We start from the raw sequence: 22,865 nt of genomic DNA, 5'->3' as shown, positions 1-22,865 counted from the left end.
CCTGCAAAAATGCAGAGCACTTGGCACTTGAAAAATATGAAGTAGAGGAAAAGACGGGAGTTACTGAGCTCTAGCAACTGCAATAATGCAGTGGAGGAAGCCTTCTCCATCAGTGATCTGACCCCACAGTCTCAGAAACTCTCAGCTAACATCACTCCCTAAGCTCACCCCAACCTTGGCACGGGTCACTCAAGATTCACCTCTATCAGCTCCTCACCCTCTGCCCACTGCCCCTTCTCTCAGTAACTACAGCCATTACCTCTGCCCCCAGTGCCCACGCTGGTCTGCCAGAAGGCCCAGACTCGGTCCTGCTAAAGCATCTTAACACAAAGCTTTCTTATTTCTTTCTTTTCATGACAGTGAGTGCCCTAAGCACATGGGCTGAGTACAGAAAAAGGCCAAATTTTTCTCATCTTATCAAAAGGCAATGTACCACAATAAATTTTATTATTTATTGAGGATGGGGAAAGTGGAACAACAAAAAGGTACTAGTCATGTACTGGAATTATTACTAACTTAAGTTTTTGATCTATGAAAATAAAATGAATTCTAACCCACATTTGCCAAAAACTAATTGGGACCTTGGGCAAATCACTTAACCTCTTTGCGCTATTTTCCTAGGTAAAATGGAGAAGTTGGACTAGCAGTCTTTAATCACTTACATCTGATATTTCTTTGAATACTGTTTCTGAAAGTGTGTCAAGCAAAAAAAGATACTGGGTTATAGGAATAAATTAGTATTTTTTTTAAAAATTTACCTCTCTAGTGGGAAAGAGATGTGTAAACAAAAGTTTACAGCATAAAGCAGCAATCATGATGGAGGCAGAGATGTCCAGCCCTGCCTGGGGGAATCTCATAAGATGCATGGTATAGTTTGGATATAAAGGATGAACAAGAGTTTGTAGGGTGGATACAATCCTGGCACAAGAAAGACCATATCACATGGAAGAAAGGGAAAGAAAGAGAATTTGGTATCTAATGTTGAGCAGCATTTAAAGCCATGACATAGAACACAGGTTTATAAGTAGTGAGCCACCAGGGGCTTTTGACCAAGTCAGATTTGTGTTTCAGGAACTATATTCATATATAAAATCAGACAAAGAAAGAATACAGAGGAAAGAGCCAATTATAAGGTTTTTGCACAATTTCAGGTAAGAAATGGTGTCTAGAACCCAAATAAGGGTAATGGGAACTGAGAGGTGGGGGGTGAATTCAAGAGACCTTTCAAAGTAGAATATGAAGCAATATTTGGAGGACACAGGAAAAGGGGGGGGGGGGGTCCTGAGAAAGAAATCATGAGCTTTTCTAACTAAGGGTGTCTGGGTAGATTCTGGTGGCTCCAAGATTTCTTACAAAGGGCAAATTTAACTTTGGAAATGTTAAATTTGAATTAACCATCTAGGGCAACATGTCCAAAAAGTAGTTGGACATGTAAATCTGAAACATTAGGAGAGAGATGTTTCAAAGATATACAAGTAGGGAAAAAAATTAATGTACTTGAAAAATCACAGGAGGTACTGAAAACACATAGAGGACTAAAGAAAAAATCTGGTTAAGAAGACGGGAAAAAGTCACTCCAGGCAACTAAAAGAAACCTGAAAGGTTCCCGGATTATTAGGAGAGGTCCTATTTTCAAAAGCAAAGGAGAAATTTTAAACAGAGCATGGCCAACTATATCCAATAAATACTCAAGAATATTGAAACAGGAACAGAATGGAAAGAAACCACTGGACTCAGCTCATAAAAAGTCATGAATTTAATGAGAATCATTTCAGTAGGGTCAGAAGCCCAGTTGCAGGAGAAATCAAGATAAAATTTCAGCATCTTTCATGTCATGTCATGAAAAAGAAGAGAGAGATCAGATATTTGGTTGAATGGGTTTGGCTTAGGAGGAGCAAAAGATGTAGTTTGAAAAAATTGGAAATAACTTGGCAGGTAGGAGTCAACAGAATAAGGGAAATATAAGAGGGGGGCGAAAAAGAGTAAAAGACAGACAAAAGTTTCAATGGATATAGAAAGTTGGTGGCTTCAGCAAGAATAAATACTATGGAAAGGAAATTGGGAAAAAATATTTATACAATGTTAACACAAGGGTCTAAGATAAATTCTTGCCAGGGAAAAAGTAATCGCTAAAGATACATTTGTACTCTTTCTCATGTCAGTATTAAAGACCATGTAACAAAATTCATTCCACCTTTCTTTTGATGCCAAAAGGCTCATAACAAAATTTACTTTCTAAAGGCTTCAATTCCATTCTATCATGAGACTTGGAAGCAACTGTTTCTCCTCCTTTATAAATTCTCTAACTTTGCTGTCATTTTAAGTCTTTAGAGAAGTATAGTATAAAAATTCACATTTATATTTGGTTCCATTATCAAATGATACCTTCTGCAAGAAGCCTTCTTGATCAAAATAGCTGGAAGAGAAAGGAGAATGAAAAAAACCCCTCACTTTTATCAAGCACCTGCTATTTGCCAAGTGTGTCCTCCTATCTGATCCTCACAAGTGCCATCAATATAATTGAGCTGAGTTTTGGAGAAGTTGGCTGACTTGCTCATTCACCTCATGGCCCCTTATGATCATTGTCAAAGATGGAGCCTTGATACAGGCATAAATTTTAATTTCAAAGTTCATGCCCTTTCCAGTCTACCATGCTCCCTACATTGGTTGAAAACAGTGTTTCACAATTGTAAACTCCCAGGAAACTTGAGTTGTAGCATTAATATTTAGTCTTTATCATATATATAAAATTTTATGTGTTTTTATGAACAAAAAGGTTTGGGAAGAACAAGGTTTCTGTGTAATTCACTTTATCTTCCACAGTATCTATAGAGCTTAGTGCCATGCACACAATAGATGGTCAATAAATATCTGTTGGCTGAAAAATTCCCCCATAGTCTGCTCTTTCTGAATTGCTCATGGTTCTTGGTGTAAAGTGGTGTATTTCCCAGCTCTCCAAGGGCAAATGGCTGTCTCTGCTTCTAATTTTGAGTTGACACAATCCATACCCTTGTTGCCTGGAATATAGTGTTTAATTCTGAACTTAGCTACCAGCGGGCAACTAATATTATTTGTTGTCTAATAGGGTAGGTGACTGGGGAGATATGGAAAAATCTCCTTCTCTCAGGACCTTACAGGATATTCCTAAATTGTCTTTTTTTTTTAATTAAATATCACAAGTAATGAGGCTAGAACCACTGTAGAGGCTGGGCATGGTGCCAACTGCTATGTAGATCATCCTTTGAGGAGTAGGTTGTATATAAGTACCCATAATATAGCCTGTAAAAATATGTAGCTGGGGTGGGGAGCTATCACCCTTCTGGCGCTTTAAGAATAATTTCTGAACAAAACACTTCCCTCATCCTCTCCTCCTTTCCTCTGAATCCTATCCTGAATCTGAACATTAAGAACGGAGGTATGACTACATGGTGAGTGCCAGGCACACTGTCTGGGGAATGGATACACTTGAGGCTCTGACTCAGGGGGATGGATGGGACATGGGAAATATATATAACCTGAGCTTTTGTACCCGCATAATAAGCCGAAATAAAAAAAAAAAGAACTTTATTATATGTGAAGTCTCCAACAAGTTAGAGGATAAAGAAGAAAAATGTTTCTGAAACAAAATCTATTAAGAAAAAAATCCTGGTGGGGCGCGGTGGCTCACGCCTGTAATCCTAGCACTCTGGGAGGCCAAGGCGGGTGGATCACTTGAGCTCAGGAGTTCGAGACCAGCCTGAGCAAGAACGAGACCTCATCTCTACTAAAAATAGAAAGAAATTATCTGGCCAACTAAAAATATATATATTAAAAAAAAAAAATTAGCCGGGCATGGTGGTGCATGCCTGTAGTCCCAGCTACTCGGGAGGCTGAGGCAGGAGGATCGCTGAAGCCCAGGAGTTTGAGGTTGCTGTGAGCTAGGCTGACGCCACGGCACTCACTCTAGCCCGGGCAACACAGTGAGACTCTGTCTCAAAAAAAAAAAAAAAAAAAAAATCCTTTGATTTTTAGCACTGACTCTGGCACAGACCTCATTCTCAAATTACTTAAAAGCTTTACCTAAGATGTCATGTCTTAACCACTGTTAGCCAATCCTTTCACTGTCTTTCTACATATACTTTTATGAACAGAAAGCCTGTTTATAGTCCATTGCATATTGTCTAGTGCCAAAGTTTAAAATTACTTTCAAGTATCATGAAATTGTGCATTTTACCCCATTAAAAACATCTTGATTCTGATGGATAGAATCAATGAGGACATGAGGAGTGGATGTGAATTTATTAATTTGGGAGTGAACGGGATATGATTTTTAAAAATCAGAGTAAATGTTCTCTTTTTGTTGACCTTGAACATTATATTCTAAGATAAAACATGTTGTATGAGGTCCTCGAGAGTCTGTGCAAATTTATCTGCCTTTATATGCAAATAACAAAAAAAGTTTTATTATTTCTGTAACTATTAGAGAGTATTAAGTTTGTCTCAAATTTCAAGATTTGTAAAAACTAAGTGAAAAGTCAAGGACATATGGGCCCTAGTGATCCCAATAGATGACAGCTAATACTGCAGATTTTGAACTAGTTTTCTTGATAATTATTTGGTTGGTTTTTATTAGTTTCATGACAACCCTGTGTTGGCTGCAATTTGCAAATCTATAAAATAAGGTTGGAGAGAGATCTCAAAACTTTTATGATTTAAAGAATTTGTTAAGTGTAGCATAGGCATATTGCTATGGTTAACATATTACTAGTTTAATTATTTAATTATTTATTCAGTATCATCCTTGTTCCAGAGAGGATATAAGGTGGCTGATTCAAGGTACACCCAATATATGGTCCTAAAGGTTCCCAGAGGTTTTGTTAGGCCACATGCAAACATATAAAATAGAACAAGCACCCTATAAAACCTGCAAAAGAGAAAAGTAGGATGTTAAGTCCATGTCATTCCAAGTAAGAAAATTCTGGTTAATAATACTTGAAAAGCTTTCAAAATGTTTACATCATAAAATTTGCAAGAACTGTCCTGGATTCAACATTTCTTTATCATATTATCAGCCAACAGAGAGTTTCCCACAGAACTACAGCCTTCCTGTACTCCAAAATGAAGCATCAGCTTGGAATTGACTTAGAGGCAAACATCTGACTTCTAGATTGCCTTGTTTTCCTTAGATATTACCCATTCTAGTATTTGGCAAGTCATTGAGATTGGGAAGTCTAAAAGACTCAAGGAATGTAGAAACACAAAATTATTAGGCAAGTCAAAGCTAATTTCAAAAGATTACAGTTCAATCAATCACACATTTCCTAAAAGTGGCAGTGGAATTTTCAATTACTGGAAGTAAAATTAGATCTGAGCCTAAGTCCCTAAATTAATGGTTTACCACCTTCACTTGGTACACTATAGTTTGCTATAGTTCTGAGAGGACACTTGCAGTTCTATTGCTTAGGAGAGATTAACCTGATATTCAAAAAGTAGTCGCTGAATATGAACATATAACTTCTGACTCTATCATAAACAAGGGCAATGTGCATCATGAAAAAATGAAGTGGGTTAGTACCTCTTGAACACGATCACAATGCTGTGTCCTTGAGTACCATTGAAGTTTAGAGCACCTTAGCCCTGAAAAGATTATGGTACCCATGACTACCATGTAACAAAGAATAAAAACAAAAATATCAAGTCACAAATAGTTTAAGAAAATACCATAAAGCCTATTTCAATGCTTTCTAACATAACAAATACAAAAAAATACTTAAATGCTTTATAAAATAACAAATAACAAATATCAAATATTCCTCCTCCCCAAAATGTGTTTTTCTGTGCTCGTGCTTAAACAGTAATTCCAATGGAGAAGCACACGTGAAAAACTAAAAGCCTATCTCTAGACGTCCATACAACAGGTTGAAGAGCATTAGGGTCACCCTTCAGGAGCTCTTCTGAATCAGCAAGAAAGTAGTCTCCAAGTCAGACAGTCTCATCTGATGCTGGAGAAAAGCCAAGCCAGAGGGGGTGTTCATTCTGTGCGCAGACATATGCATCTGCACTTATAGGATGATTGGATGGGATTCCATCTTCATGTCTACTGTGGGGAACAGATTTCAAAGAGCCTATATCTCCAAAAGGGCTTGAATTCTTGCCATCTTTTCCCAAGCTGTTGGGAAATAAACACAGGAGTAGATGGTAGCAATTTCCATGGGTTGTACATCTCTTAGTGGAAAACTACCAGTGATGATAAAATGTTGGTAATCAAGGTGATCTTTTTCAAAAGTTTAGCTTCTCTTTATTATAACAATATGAGCAGCAAAGTGATTTGATTGGTCTTTATTTGTGGTAGTAGATGGAATTTTCCCCTAAATAGATTATGCCTTCTTGAGATACTGAATCTCGGCTTTGGAGATTGCACCTTGCAGCCAACGCCAGAATAAAGAGATGAAAGCTTCCTAAAGATAAATTATGCACCAAAATAGCAAAGATGCTCATACTTATGAAAGGCGCTTTTAATAGTATATAATATACTTTATCTCAATCAACTACAAAATAAAAAACTTATCAAGTTGATTATTCACATTTAAAATTAGAAAATGTTCTATATCCCTAGTAGCTTGATTTATTAATATTTCAAGGTATTATAGAACAAACTCTTACTTTCATTAAAAATTCCTTAATAATCTGTATGCTAAGTCCATAACAGAATTTCTTAATAAGCTCTATGGTTAAGTTCATAATATAATGATACACAAAGAATGAAGCATGTTAAAATGATGTAATACTTCTGAATAATCAAAGAAAATCCTAATTACATTCCATTTAAGTTTAGTATTATGTGTATTTTATTATATTCTAGCTCTAAAAACTAGAATCAATGTACAATTTACATATGCACAATTTTTGATTAATCATAAAATGTATTTATAATATCCCAGTTACAGGGCATAGTCTCAAAAAGGTTTGATTTCCAAGTAAAATTCAAAAGGAAAAAAAGTTGGAGGTATTACACCTTTATTGTTTCTGTTTGCCACATTACATGCAAACAGAAAAATTAAGAGATGCTACATTGAATGCAGCAAAAGAAAAATTTAACGAAGTTTCTTGACAAATATTGAAAAATTGAATTCTGACGTTATATAGCTATTCAGAGATTATTTGTTCAGCTCAAGTAGAGAACAGCTTTAGGTGAGCGTAACTCCTTCTGTACATGTTCAGAAATGCATTTCAAACAATAACTGCTTTATTAATTTCAAATCAAGTTGCCATTCAAATGCAAGAACATATCCATTGTTTAGTCTGACATAATACTTATCAACTCTTTCTGCAAAGGTCCCCCCCATTCTTTGTAAGATGACCGAGAAGGCTTTTAAAAAATATTTGTATACATTTCACTTTTGGCTATCATGGTACACAGAGAAAATATTAGCCAAATAAAAAGGAGAAATCTTTGTAAAGCTAAAAGATATTATAAATGAATGAAATTTTCTCAACTTCAGAAAACTTCTGACAAAATTTATTATGCTCTGAATAGTTTGTCTTTTTGGAAAGATATCTGAAAAAAATTTAATCTCCCACCCACATGAAAAAATAAATAAATGTTAACTGAGAATTACATTTCAAATTGCTACTTTTTTATGGTTTGCTCTCAATTTGTAGTAATATAAAATGATTTATGAAGGAAATTTTAAAAAATCAACTTAGCATACATTTTAAAATCTGTCTTTAATTAGAACTTTTTATCTTTAAAGTATATACTACTTTTGTCAAACAATATGATTTTGTACACTACAGAATAAATTAATACATACTTGGAAAAGGATAAATATTCTAAGGTAAAAAAGAAGAAAATACAGGCAAGGCTTAGAAAGAAAAATATATTCTGTTTTGACTTTGCATTTTTACTTGTCTATTTACTACAGTATCTTTCTAATATCATTGTAAGACAAAATTGGTCTGATATACTTTCTTGCAATTTAGGGGTTTGTCAGGTGTTTCAACCTCACACTAGCTAAGCACTGTGACAAGGAAGATGGAACAATGGAGAACCTAAAACAAAATCTACCTGAAGTAATTTTTATTATTTTTTTAAGAAACTTTTTGGTTTATTTTAAATGAAAAGACAGATGAGATTATTTGAGGAGGTGGAGGGCATATGTGGCTGGTTTGTTTTTTTGTCTGTTTTGTTTTGTTTTTATTAGTTTATTCCTAGAGCACTCTTTTACCAAAGTCACAAATATAATTAACATTCTTACAATAATGAAAAACTCCTTGTGTTAGTTTTATCTCTTGAGAAAAAACACTGCTCTTAAATCAAAAGCAAAATGTTATACGTTCAGATTTTGGAGCAACGACACTACGAAGACAGCCAAGTTATAAAAGCCCATTTTCAGATCTGGAACAACTTCTGAAAATAAAGAGGGTATTTGGCATACCTTGTACTATAGAAAAAGTCCGACTTTCATTATTTCCTGATTCTGGGGATCCAATAAAAACCTTATAGAATAAAAACTCTCACACAAATCCTTCAGTGAAAACACAACCAACCACTACCAATACCCTCCTTATAAAGGAATGAGAGTTTGATAAACTATAATAACACTATGGAATTTTTTACTTTTTCTTGTGAGTTTTAAAAGAAAGATTAAAAGGTTCATTGGCTTTTCAAACACCAGTGGTTTTTAGCACCTAAAAAATACACAACTAAAATATATATATATCCATTTTGAAAGAAACACCAACAAAAATTAAAACATTGATGATTAGGTAAATACTGATGACGCCAATATAGAAGTATTTGCCACTGTGAAGGGACTAAGCACAATCACATCTTGTCCCGATCATACCTGCCTGCCAGAACAAAACAGGCAGCTGACCAATTATGGGGTGTTTATCTATACAGTGGTACCTTTGTTCTCCAACAATGTCAGATTGCAAACGTCCTGGAACACATATTTACCTGGAGGATTCTTGGCAGGATCATTGTGGCTTGGACTTCCTGATTGTCCAGAATCTGTAAAGAAATCACAGAAAATGTTTTCTTTTTAATTTGTTTTGAAAGAATTTCACAATCCTCAGAAGGACTTTTAAAAAAATTTTTAAGGTACAACAATGAAGTTGAGTGCTTAAACAAAGTATACTTTCCCAAGCCTTTTGATAGCAACATTTTATTCATCAAACTAGATGAATGTTTATACATGTTTCTATGTCAAAAGAAAAAAACAAGTTGTGATCTATAATATTCTTGGGGTAGAGCAAGGCTTTTTTGAAACAAAAGATTGGACTACAAAAGCCACTGAAAATGGTTTGAAGGTGAGGCAAATATCAAGGCTTATCAGCAGCAATATGAAATAAAGCATATATATTCCCTTAAAAATGCAATCTGAATATAATTAACCATGCTTTAAAAAAAACCCAAAATATGTTTTTATTCAACGAGTAAAATACACAGAAATGAAGAGTCCGCTTTTCTAGGATTTCACACACAAGTACACATCCACTCCAATAATCCCCCAACCTACTGGATCCAGGCCCAGATCTGTCTACATCCCATAATAGCAATCGATTTGCAAACACCCAGAAAAGCATAAATTACTAGGTAGAAACCAACATGGCTTTGTGGAGAGCAAATTGTTGGATCAATTTAATTTCCATCTGTGATAGATGCACAGACTTTTCAGATAAGGAAGAAGAGATCGATGTATTATCTCTGAATTTCCTACCCTGTATTATTCCTCATTGATACTACAGAAAGGAACATGGAGGACAGACAATTTGTTAGGCGACATGCCTTTCCTGACTAATCCGACGCTGTTGTGTTTTGCTCACTCCTCCTTCCTCCATGTCCCCTCTGCATTTATCTGTGTCATTTCCCCCATATTATTATACACTTACTTGCAAGTTGCTTTGTAATCTTCTTTTATTGGTTCGAGCATTTAAGTTTTGTCTCCCCAACTAAATTGTATGCTCCTAAGCAGAGGCTGAGATTCTGTCTACTTCTTTTGTGTCTTCCTCAGTATGCTGTTCATGGCTGCGAATGCCCTGGGCTTGCAGTAAACGCTTCAGGAATGGATGGCTCAGATTCAGCAGCCTCTTTGCTTGCCTTGAAAAGGCAATTTTGAACTTGATAGTGAATTTCAACAAAATTAGATGGGTGGGGCACAGATGAGGGCTCTGTCATAGACTGCCTTACACTGATAAGTCTCTTCCCTGAAACTTTACTATTATACTTGAGCCAAGACAGGGATTGAGTCTAGGTTAAGCAGAAAAACCATATGCTGCTTTTCTCATCAGGGTTATTCTGTTCTCCCAGGTAAGTGACTAACATACTGAAATCCCTGCTTTTACTATTAAATGCAAGAACGTCCTGCTGGTTTCTTCTTGTATAAACCTTGATTATGTATTTTCTGCCCTTTGCCTCATGCCTGCTAGCTTAGAGTTAATGCTGAGATCAAAATTTTACCCCTTCATCCCATTTCCTTAGTTGTCTTTTTGTTTTTGCTCTAGAACAGACTTCACGAAATCTTAGCAAACATATTCAGTGATTCCCACATTTTCCTCCAAGTTTTTCCCAATTTCCCAAAGTGGAAGTAAAGAAACTGGAAAGGAACACTCTTGCCGTCTGGGTTCTGGCTAGAGTCTCCTGCAGATAGTCAGAGAGCTGAGTACTCTCTAAAAATCTTATCTCTCATCTCCCATGAATTCCTGTATTACTTTTTCTGAAATTGAGGCAAAACTCAGTAACTTATAATTTAGGAGATCAATCTTTCTTTTTATGCATTCCTATAAAAGATGATATACAATACTGGCCACTTTCCAGTTACATAAAATAGTTACATAAAAAATGATAAATTATATTATTTTGGTACAGCCTCAGCTATTTCTGACCTGAGTTCCTCTGACGAATGTCTGTCAGTATTGACACTACATTCCAGTTTCATTTATCAAGGGATTCTAACAGTTTGAGAAGTTCTTATTTATGTATAACACACCCACTGGCCAGAGCCTCCCCATATTTTATTTTCCCTCTAAAGCTACCTCACATTTATGAAGGTCTAGACATACATCCCTCAAGGTTGCTAACTCCACCTTCATGATGACACGACAGGAGGTAAGTTAAACTTGTCATCAGTTGCAGCAGGAGCTTCATTTCAGGAGTTGTAGACTCTACATGTGATCCTTAGCATGTTTAGTTATATCAGCTTCAAAATGGCACCACAAAACTCTTTCCCACCATCTGTTGCTAAAATATGTGTCCAGTAGAGTGAAGAATGAAGGTCTCTTCCATTCCTCAGCAAGTATTCAGTTAGAACAATGGCATCCCCTGTTACCGCAACATCCCACTGGGAAGCTCTATTCTTTTCTGCTGCAAATTACTTTTTCTTCCCATTGCAGACCAACTTCTTTAATTGAAAAAATATACTTACTAAAAAAAAAAAACAAACCACAAGCATTTAAGGGAAAGCTGCAATAGACCCTAAATTTGAGTCACACATTTGATTTTTGTAACAATTCTACTTTCTAAAATGATCTGGTGTTTTCTGGCACACGACAGGTTTTCCTTCATACTGTGCCCTCTCATGAAGTAAAATAGCATATACTATATACTATGTCCCCAAAACATAGAAGATGGCCTTCTTAACAGGCAAGCAACTTTTACTTTTCAGACTGAAAATTCTAACACTATAATCTACTCTGAAGTCTTATGTCACCTTATATTGGTCACTTAATTCCAACTGCTGGAAAAGGAAGTAACCAGGGAGTCGCAGTTGGCAGAGAAACCAGAAATGAACTGTTATTGTGGTTAACTTCAGAGAAGGAATTATTTAGGCCACATCTAAAACCCTTCCAATTCACCACCTAGGTCAAATTACTCTATACCCAAAGGTTTTATTTAACCACTTCCATCACTTTGCTCAAGTTCATTGTCTCTCTCTTTCCCCCTCTCTCTCTTTCTCTTCCACCCCTCCCTTATTCTGTGTGTGTGTGTGTGTGTGTGTGTGTGTGTGTGTGTGTACTTACTAGTGGTGCGATCTCGTGCAAAATTACTTAACTCTTAGAGCCTTGATGTCGTGATCTTGAAAACCGAAATAATACTATCCACCTTGCAGAATTGTTGCAAAGATTAACCATACTGAACATCAAAAGCACTGGGTCAGACATATTCTACATGATCAATGAATAAGAGATATTATTAAGCATAGAGCCACATTCAAAAATGATTAATATTTTTAAGGGACTAACTCTTAGAAAGAAAGGGAGAAAAGGGGCATGACTAAATTCTGACCATCCCATTGCAAGTTTCTAATAATGTCTTTGGTGGATCTATTAAACGTGGAAGAGTATGTGCCCAGCTGAGAAATCCTATGTAAAGGCTTCAGTCCTGTGCTCCCTGAAAGGGAGAAGGGCACTGCTGCTTCAAGGCTCTAAGGAACTGTCATGCTCAAAAGGCAGTAAATACCAGCCAGCAGTGAAAATTACTGCCCAGAAGGCTGAAGTCTCTGAGGAACAAGGCTAGTAAGAACAAGGGTTATGAGCTGCCCAGCTCACTGGGTCTTGAGTCTGGCAAGATTTTGATGTGGTGGAGAAAAAGACAGGGGAATGGGTGTTGAAGGCAGCCAACCCAAACCAGTCCTCCTTCATTCTCTCCACCTTTCATTTTCTCTTCCTTGGTCTCAATCAATACTGTCTGCATTTCTGTGTTTGTCTGACTTGACTAGACATAATGGTGAACTGAAATAGATTTCGTATTACACATTTATGAAAATTTCATATTCCCCATTTTTAAGTGTGAATTAAACATACCCTTATTATAAGAAAAATTATAAAGAAGTTATTTTTATTATATTAATAAATTACTACTTTTTAAACTCAATCAGTTCCTCCTCCTCCAGGTTAAAGATTCTCCAAAACTAGGAAAAGGTTCACACGGCTGCATCACCCTTACCAACTTTTCTTCAATCCTTTCATCTACTTTTTTTTTAAAGAGGTCAATCATTTATAGCTCTTCTAATATCTGAAATTTACCTAAGGCATGACCAGGTTTCCCTAACGACCAAATTTTATGGAAGATCCTGAGATACTTAAGTGATCTAGATAGCTTGTCCAAAGTTACGTGGCAACTATTAAAATGTATATTCTCTACGTGGGCCACCTATTCAGACACACTGCTTCTTGAGTGGTTATGATGCAATCCTAAAATCATGCAAAGTCAAATGATTTTTCAGTAGATTATATGCTTCTGGGAACTTTACCTTTCCCTACCCTCTTTCCCCATTCCCACCATTTACCAATGCATTCAAAACTATTTTCAGAATTTTAAAAAACCTTTATCCATTCTCTGTACCTAAGTTGGAAATAATTATTATTATCACTGAACTCTACACACTAATAGATGCTGTAAAGAGAGGCTAATTTTAAATCAAATTTAGTTTGGATTCTCTCCACTAAATAAAGGCAATTCTGATGTTTCATGGATAATCTGGTAGGAAATCCTATAACAATGTGTTAAATATATATGATGATAAGTAAAATGTTTGTTACTGAGGACTAACCTTCTGAAGTGAATAAACTGTAACTATAAGAGGTGGATGGATCATCAAAACTGCAAAAGATTTTTTAAGGTCAATAATGTAAGCATCAATTAAATGCAAATCAATAAGATTTATGAGTTACCTTCTATATTCTGAATGCTTGGTAATATCTGGGATATAGTAGGGCCTCTGTAATGCTTATTAAATTTCCATTTAATTTATTAGAATGCTTGACCTTTAAAATAATGTTTAAAAAAGGAATATACATTCCATGCTGTCTAGAAGCTCACAGGCTGCCCAAAGAGACAGAAATATACAAATAAAAAAAATTTACACTGTGATAGGTGCTATAAATGAGAATACAGCAAGAAGGAACAACTGATTCTTCCTAGGAAGGGTAGGCAAGGCCATGTAATAAAAGATATATCAGAAGGAGGTAAATTTAGGAACGGGGTCTTGAAAAATGACCTGATTTCCCACTTTGCTAGTACATATTTCACTCTGCTACCAATGTGATAGTTATAAGACCCAAAACTCATTAAGCTAAATTTCTGCTAACACCCTTACATGTATTCTAAATATCACAGAAAAAAAAATCCAAATTGTTTCAATATGCCATTCAAGGCACCTCGATCTGGCCCCTGCCAACACTTGGGTCAGACCTTAGCTTTTTGGCTCCTCAAGTGTCACCTATATCTGATGCCTCCAAATCTTTGCACATGATGTTCCTTCCTTTTTCTCCCCAAAGTCCTCCATGTTGAGGTCATCTCTTTTAGATTCTGAACAATATGACAGGAGTTATGCTGACCTATTTAGCCCCATAGCCCTAATCTTTGGGATAGTGCCTGGCACATTCAGTTAAGTCAAATGACCAGGAAACAATTGGTTTATAAACTACAGAAGTGCACAAAGAAGAAAGGCTAGGCATGCCGCTCTGTGCAAAAACACACATTAGAAGTCAAACAGATAAAATGTGTGTGGCAAGGAGAGGGGACAGATGCACAATTCCCAGGGCTGAGTCTATCAGTCTAATGTAAGGCTCAATCCTGCTTCCCTACTTCCTGAAGGAATATTTGGCAATGGGCGGGGTAGATAAGAGAAACTAATTAATATTTGGAGTCAGAAATCAATTTTGTAGGTTCTCTCCTACAAAAGGAAGAGACATTTGTTTGGTGGGGGTCCAGGAAGCAGGTCCCTAACTTGCAAGCAGGGGGCCAAGCAGCTTTCAAAGACCTTAATACATACACTGTCTTTCTACTCCTACACGAAACTTTTTCCAGGAATTCACTTTATTCTCTGACACCATGACTTGAGAATCAGAAAAGACAAATTCGAGAAGCATGATTTTAATTTATAGTCATTTTGGTGCAAAGAAGGGATTGAACAAGGAAAATTGTCAGGTCCCTCTGGCTTTAAAATTCTCTGTTTCTATAACAATATAGCTTTTATATCAAGGGATATCAGAGAAGTAAATGAAACCCACACTGTAACCTGTTAACCTACAGATAGCCTCTTGCTAGAACTAAAATTAGTCATCATGTGATAAAGGGCCCCTTTGTCATATTCCTTTGCCTTAAGCAGGTGAAGAAATAGCCCATTGTCAACTAAAGAATACCATGAGAATTTTTGAAAAGGCTTAGAACAGTCTCTTTCTCTGCAAAACATTATTTTACCAAAAGACTAAAATAGTGTATTTTTACAAATTAAGTATATAGCATGCCATAAAGAATCACTTAAGAAAGAGAAATAAGATATAAGATGTAAGAAACAAAACTTTAAGGAAGGGATATAAATTCATGTATTTTATACCAGGGAAACAAAAAGGTAAGATAAACGTGCATTTTTTTTTAAAGATGAGGGGGAGAAAACTATTCTGTTTGGGCAAAAACCTCCCTCTATGGCTTCCCCTCTCTGCCCAAAGTGTTGTGCCTCACTCTTGGCAGTTCACTATCTACTATGACTGATTTCCCTGGGATTTACAGCAAGTTAGCTTTACATAATTATGAGTCCTAGTACATAATTTGTCATTTTTTCCTCCAGCACAGATAAAACACTAGAAAGCTTCAGCTTTAATGGAGGACCATTTCATCAATTAGGGTGACACAAAACTATAGTTTTATAATATTTTCTTTTCTATTAAATGTTTATTAAAATAACACAATGAAAGAACATGGGAAAACTAAGTAAGTGCTTTCCTTGCCGCTCATAAGCATGTAAACATTTGGGAAAATGGTCTCTGTCTCTGTCTCTGTCTCTGTCTCTCTCTCTCTCTCTCCCCCCCCCTCTCTGTTGGGGGAGGATGTCCTTATCTCCCTGTCTCCCTCTCTGCTCTATTTCTGTCTCTCCGTCTCTTCTCAATAGGACATTATATTATTTGGACTTTACTTCATTGCAAAACTTGGTTAACAAGCCATACACAGGAAATGCTAACTCTATCACTTTGCTAATGGAGTCCTTGACATGTTCTTGCTGAATTTGTACCCCTTCTCCTAAATGCAGTTCTGAGCAAGAGAAATCAAACCTCTCTGAACACTTTCGGCAGAACCAAAATAATATTTGGGAGAAGTGGCTTCCCACATATTTGTAATCATACCTTTTAATCTATACTATTTCGAATGTGAACACCTATAAGCTTCAGATCCTCCTTTCTGTTGGTTAACATTGATTTTTAAATATATGTTTGATTTAGCAAAATTTGTTATTTTAAAAGAGACTGCTATGTTGAGGATCCTTATAGATAAAGTAATTTAATTAACTAAAGAAAAATATAGAGCAAGAAAATATATAGGTAATAGATCTTATTTCTTTTCCCTATACATACTGTTACTTCTATTATTTATATTAAACTTTCTTTTAAGGAGCCACTCTTTTGCTTAACAGGGAGATTAGGCCCAAAGGATCACAACCGAAGGATTTGTATGAGCCCAAGACTGAAATTTCTCCACAGGAAATTAACTGAAAAACATAGACCAATGAAATTTAAGGGAAAAGGATCATATATGTACATGAGAGCAAATCAAATCAAACCTGCCTACCACAGGGGACTACTGACCAGTGTAAACATGAATGGCTCCACAAGAAAAGTGTTAAAACTACCAACATCTCTGACCAGAGGGTTGCAGTACTTCATTAACTAGTACCAAAACCCCTTGCCTTCCACAAAGGGAAGCTAGGATAATCATCTGACCTTTTTGCCCCAAGATTAAGTTCATTGATTCTCTACTGATCCAGGGATTGAGTGAACCAAAGGTCACAACCAGGATCAGCTACACCTCTTGCTTTCGAAGTCCCTAACCTATAGAATACAAAAACACCATACTGGTCATTGTCACGATTGCTAACTTTCTACAGTGTGTTTTCAATTAAGTAAATAAAATGTGGTAATTAAATCAAGATTGCATAATATGTTTTTGATTTGTAATCTCATTTAAATTAATTAACTGACTCAATCCTTGCTTAGTTTTTAAACTGGTCGAGTTAGGGAAAGAGTCCCTGGGAGCAAATCCAGTTTTCTATCTTTAAAAACAAGGCAAAGCAATCTGGCATATTTAAGAAAAAAAAATTAAATGCACCAGCATAATATAAATACAGAGGCAAGGGTGTTAATGTAGAGGAGGGAGGAGTTTTATGGCATGATTTTGACTAAAAGAAATAGTTCTTGCACTAGAGAGAAATAAACCAAAACATTATTTATTCAAAACATTTCTTTTCCAATTTTATGAAGATTGCATGTTTGTTGGAAGCAAAACATTTCCAGCTGTATTTTAAGTTTCTGAAGAGAGTTGTAAGATTTATAATCTTTCATAAATGCTGCCCATATCTCATAATATTAGATGAACACGCCACTGCGTACTTTAAGGAACAATTTGCCAATGCAGTTTGCCACATGAAAATAATAAAGTCCTTTCCCAAACCCGGCCAGATCCAGTAGGAAAAGATGAGATGAGTGTTCTGTCTTTTCCATCTGGGAGAAATTTTGGATTTCAGCTATACTATGTAATATACATTTTTTTCTTGGAAACCAAGAAACGTGCATTTTATAGCAAGGTATGTAGTGCAAAGAAAATGTTGGTGAAATATGAATCTGGAAATGAAAACCAGAATGTCATCAGACTCAAGAACATAATCATGGAGGCAAATTGAAAAATCAATGCAGAATTTCAACATGAACCAAATGCAATGTTTATGATCCTATTAGTCTTAATTTTTCTCTTAAAAGGAAAACATGGGAAAATAAATGCTGTTTTACCTCCAAAGTCCTGGACAGCATTTATTACACTGCTTAGCATAATGACTTACATATCTGCTTTATTTTGACCTGGGGTCTTCATGCATTATTCTAAATCCTACACATACCACTATCCTGTGTACACATGGTCCTTCTGTGTATGCTACGTTGTTTCATGTATTTTCCCAAAATTTAATACAATATTATATATATCTAGGTTTAAACCAGACACAAGACTTTCTAATAGTTCACTGGCAATCTTTCTTCTTGGGGAGCAGGACACGTTCTCACCAAACTGTACAGAGAGTCAGAACTCCTGGGTTCTATTCAGTAACTGCCAACCAAGTGTACTTTGACCCTAAGCAGACCACTTCATGCCTGAATCAGTTTTCATCTTACCCAATCACTTATAACTGGATAAGGAAAAGGTAACAGTTTAGTCCTGGTCATTCCCAAAGGAATTAGAAGTAAGACAGGAAAAAATAATTTCATATAACAGTGAAAACAGGCACAAATATTCATGGAGAAAAGCTACGATATTTTTTTTTTAAATACACCTTAAGGTTTAATTACTACCACTTCCCCTCCTCAAAAGAAAAATCCCATATCCCCATCTAGTTAGCCCACCTCTACTTTCACTGTGCACTGTCCCTTGAAAACACTGATAACACAGGTAATTAAAGGACTGGGTTAGGGTCTAATTCTCCTGTTAAGATTTTTTAAAATCCATGGGTCAAGATACATGTTAGTCTTATTCACTCCCTAGCATAAGTCCTGACATAGTAGATGCTCCATCAGTATCTTTTCAATGAATAACCACTAGTTCACAGTGAACAAGATGATGGCTGGTAGTACTTAAAATAGTGTTCAACTTTCTTAAGTTATAAACAAATCACCAGCAATGCCAAGCATAACTTTTAGTTGTTTTCTACATATACTCTAATTTTTTTTTTTTTTTTTTGAGACAGAGTGTCACTTTGTTGCCCTGGCTAGAGTGAGTGCCGTGGCATCAGCCTAGCTCACAGCAACCTCAAACTCCTGGGCTTAAGCGATCCTACTGCCTCAGCCTCCAGAGTAGCTGGGATTACAGGCATGCGCCACCACGCCTGGCTAATTTTTTCTATATATATTTTTCAGTTGGCCAGATAATTTCTTTCTATTTTTAGTAGAGATGGGGTCTTGCTCTTGCTGAGGCTGGTCTCGAACTCCTGACCTCGAGCGATCCACCCGCCTTGGCCTCCCAGAGTGCTAGGATTACAGGCGTGAGCCACCACGCCAGGCCCATACACTCTAATTTTTAAGTGTCTGAAACCTCTCCACAAATACAAATGTAGCAACAGATTCAGTCAATGACCAAAAAGTCATATTCTTATATTTTCCAGGGCTAATTTTATCATAGCCATGGGTTCCTACAAAGAAATTTTTTCACTTGAATAGAGATTCTCTATTATGTTGACTAAAAAGATACTTTGCCAAATCATTAAAATGTTTATATTTAAATCACTATATGAGCTTAGAGAAATCAAATGGTTTTGTTAACATCCTATATTAGTTGTATAGGATTAATAACCATTCCTTGCTTCATTATTAAATTATCTTAAGTCTGTGATTAATAACTATCCTTCCTTTAGTGTTAAACTCTTAAGTCTGTGATGTAGGATTTTATATATTCACATAAAAATAAATGTATATATTTAATCCAAAGGTGCATAACAATTTACCGAATAATATAGTAAGATGACACCTCGCAAACTTTCTATTAAGATAAAGTAGATTTGAATGTTGGACATTCATTACTGTTTCGTTTATAAAATAATGTTATCATAACATTGGAGGAACAAAATCAGAGAAGTCATTTAATGAAACAGGAAGCTTGCTGATGTGGCAGATAATGGTATTAAATGTCCTAACAGTTCCTTGATAAGTGGTTCAAAGAACTTCTGTCCCCATGTTTTCAGGGCAAAAGCTAATTTACCAGGAATAAAACTGCTTGAATAATACATCATTGAACTAACATTTTTGAAAAGGGATAAAATGAGGAAACAAACAAGGAGATAGTAACTTCCTCTTGCAAATTAAAACTATGCATGAGAAGAAAGTAACTCAATTATATTGATAAAAGAAAAACAAAAAATAGCTAAATAACATGATTTTTCCTTCTTTTTTTTAAGGGAAGTTCAAGAGTACTGTAATAAAAGGAATAATGTGTTTGAAACAACTTTGAAAAGTTAAGAACCTGACAGAAACATGAAGATTTATTACAATTATATGGGTAAATACTCTTTCAAATGGTCATTTTAACAAAAAGTTTTGAAATGCAGATAATTCTAACCAAGAATAATTTAGAGTCTCTTATGGAAACTCCTTTCTGGAATTCATTGCTCATTACTATGGTTATTTGGGAAATGAGAAAAAAAAATGATGAGAGACATGTCTACTTGCTACATCCACTTTAAAGAAGGGAACCAAGAGTATAATGGTGCAGAGCTGTGTACCAGGTGCTCAAAATTCCTCCCATTTTGTCATGTTACTCATTTTTACTTTAATAGAGATTCAAATCGACTCCTTATGATTCAAGAATCTCTAAGCTAAGTCCAAAGAGTATGAAAAAGAACAAGTTTCTGCATAATGTCCCATCCAAATGCCTTAGCCTTGAATGGTATCAAACCTATTTAATCTTATATATCAATGCCTTCCAGATGTGACAAAATTTTAACACAGACAAACTTCAAGCTTTCTACTCCAGACTCATCTCTCATGCTCATAAAAGATTATCTTCATTGCATATAACATTACATATGGCTAATGTTCAATTTTCCAAATTGATTATTATGCTGCCATTGTGATTGCCTTCCAATCAAAAAACAAACTATACTGCATATCCAACCAACCTCCAACGAAATCACAAAACAACAAGGAACCCATCATTATTTCCAAGTTGTGGTCAGTGCTTGATTACAAGAGCAGTTAAGCTTTTCCTTGTCCACTCTTGGTACCTCCAAAAAATGGAAAAGGGGAGACAAAGATTGTCCATAATTCTTTGTCAGAGTTAATTGCCATAGGAACAATTTGAGCCTGTTGCCTGTTGTTTTGGGTTTTAAAGACTGATTCTAATTAGAGATCAAATTCTTCTTGACATTTAAAGCATCTTAAAATTTGAAAATAAACCAACAAGATCATTCACAGAGAATTTTAAAAAGCATCTAACAGTGATGCTATGATTAAAAAAAAAGTCACAAACTAAATTTTCAGATAGGATAAAAAATTTAGTAACTCAATGCCAGTAAGAAAAATTGATGTGATAAGTCTTTGGATGATATCATGCAAACTTAATTTGCCTGCCCCAAATTACTGCTTTGAACCTTACCTAAATTTCATCCCTTCACCCTGTATTCCAAATTAGAACTGTCTTGTAGTGGTAACTTGTCCTCAGATCTGTCCCTCACTTTGTTCTTACAAACTACCTTTCCCAGCTCTGTTAACCACTGACTTCAGGCTAGGTCCAACCAATGGGAGGCAACGGTGGGAGTTTGAGAATTTGGAGGGTGGGAAGCAAGGAAGATGGGAAGTATTTCTTCCTTCCTCTTCACTTCCACAGGTGTCTCCAAACGGTGGCTAGTTCTCTGTTTGTGATTCTAGCTTCCACTGGACAGATTTCTCCTGCTGTGATCCCCCCCCTCTCAGGCAGATCCAGCTCAAGGACTCTAGTAACACCATCTTTCCCTGTACCCTTCAGGCCTACCTGTGGTAGTAGATTCCTGTGGATGCTAATGCCTGGGTTACCTCACTGGCCATTTGGCTTTTCAGCTGTTCTAACATCATTGTAACTGGTCCTTCCTATGAAATTCCTTCTATTGGACTATCTGGTAGGAGATCTATTTTTCTAGACTGTGATAGATATATGTGTTTTTTCAAGTTTGGCCTATTTATCACTCTAAAATAAATGCCAGGAAATAAACAGTATTAAACAGATTAAATATAATGCCTTTTAGAATATTAATGTTTTGAGTATTTGTTATGATTCTCATTTTAAAAGGTGAGAAAACACTGCGACCATTCAGAAGTAAGTATGAAATCCTATATCCCAAAGCTTTTGTAATCCATGATATTGATACAGAAAGATAATCAAGGTTTTTTAAAATTAGATTTCCAATGCCATGCTCTAAATATCTTTCTTCCAGGAGATCATCTGATAATCCCACCTACTTATTCAGATTTATTATGTCTTCTTTTTACCATTTCATAGTTAGTCTTTCTATCCAACTTTTAACAAGTTGCACATACTGAGTTTTTTCCTATGCATGTGTTTTTCCTATAAACATGGTTATAGTTTCCTTGAATGGAGCAATTATGAGTTTGATTGTTTTATAAAACATTATACATACATTTACTTATATCTCATGACACAGAGAACTTTGAAATGCTTACCAATTGTCTGAATAGCTAATGGTCTCACGTGGAGATAATCAAAAGGTTGTTGTTTTAAATATGGACCAACATACATCAACATAAGAACAATACATACCAGAAAAGAGAAATGATTTCAACATTAATGTTTTCTCTAGGAAATAGTTCACAAGACCTCACTTGACATCCAGCATTTTCACATAACAAAAATCATAAAATAGAATAGATAAAAGTATTTTCTTCTATCAGAATGGTATAATCTACAATGCTTTACTAAAACACTCTATAAACAGGAGATAAAGATATTTATAATTGTATGCATAGGCAAGTATATGAACTCACAGTACCCAAACTTTACAATCACAAATCCAAACAATACTGATACACTTGATGTTTTAAACTGTGCTAGATAATAGCCCCACTAGAGGGAAGTGACATAATGGCAAGACATAGCACATCAATTCACAAGTTGCCAACTTTTTCAGATAGAACTTTAACAGGGTGACTCTGGCATTTGGTGTGCACACTCAGCTGTCAGCATTGCACTATCCTGCCATGTCCCTGTATATCCTTTCTCTCAATCATTTGAACACTTCCCCCAAAGATTTATTTTTATGTCTCTTTTTAAAACATTATTATCCCAGTTTGTGATAATCACCAGCAAACATCATATAAAAATTGTATCAACTGAAAATCACTGTTTATTAAATTTTTTT

General features: G+C 35.7%; 1 protein-coding gene across 6 annotated transcripts in view; it reads right to left on the bottom strand.

The window, feature by feature from the left end:
- Positions 1–22,865, bottom strand: part of NFIB (nuclear factor I B) — a 220,986-nt gene that overhangs the window by 84,334 nt on the left and 113,787 nt on the right. For all 6 annotated transcript variants that reach the window (XM_045563828.1, XM_045563829.1, XM_045563826.1 and 3 more), the window contains exon 3: positions 8,942–8,995. In XM_045563828.1, the coding sequence (XP_045419784.1) occupies positions 8,942–8,995 (54 nt within the window). The remainder of the gene's footprint in view (positions 1–8,941; positions 8,996–22,865) is intronic.

This window comes from Lemur catta, chromosome 10, assembly GCF_020740605.2.
Source record: "Lemur catta isolate mLemCat1 chromosome 10, mLemCat1.pri, whole genome shotgun sequence".
NCBI lineage: Eukaryota > Metazoa > Chordata > Mammalia > Primates > Lemuridae > Lemur > Lemur catta.
The sequence above is the reverse complement of the archived record's forward strand: the minus strand, read 5'-3'. Positions and strand labels throughout refer to the sequence as shown.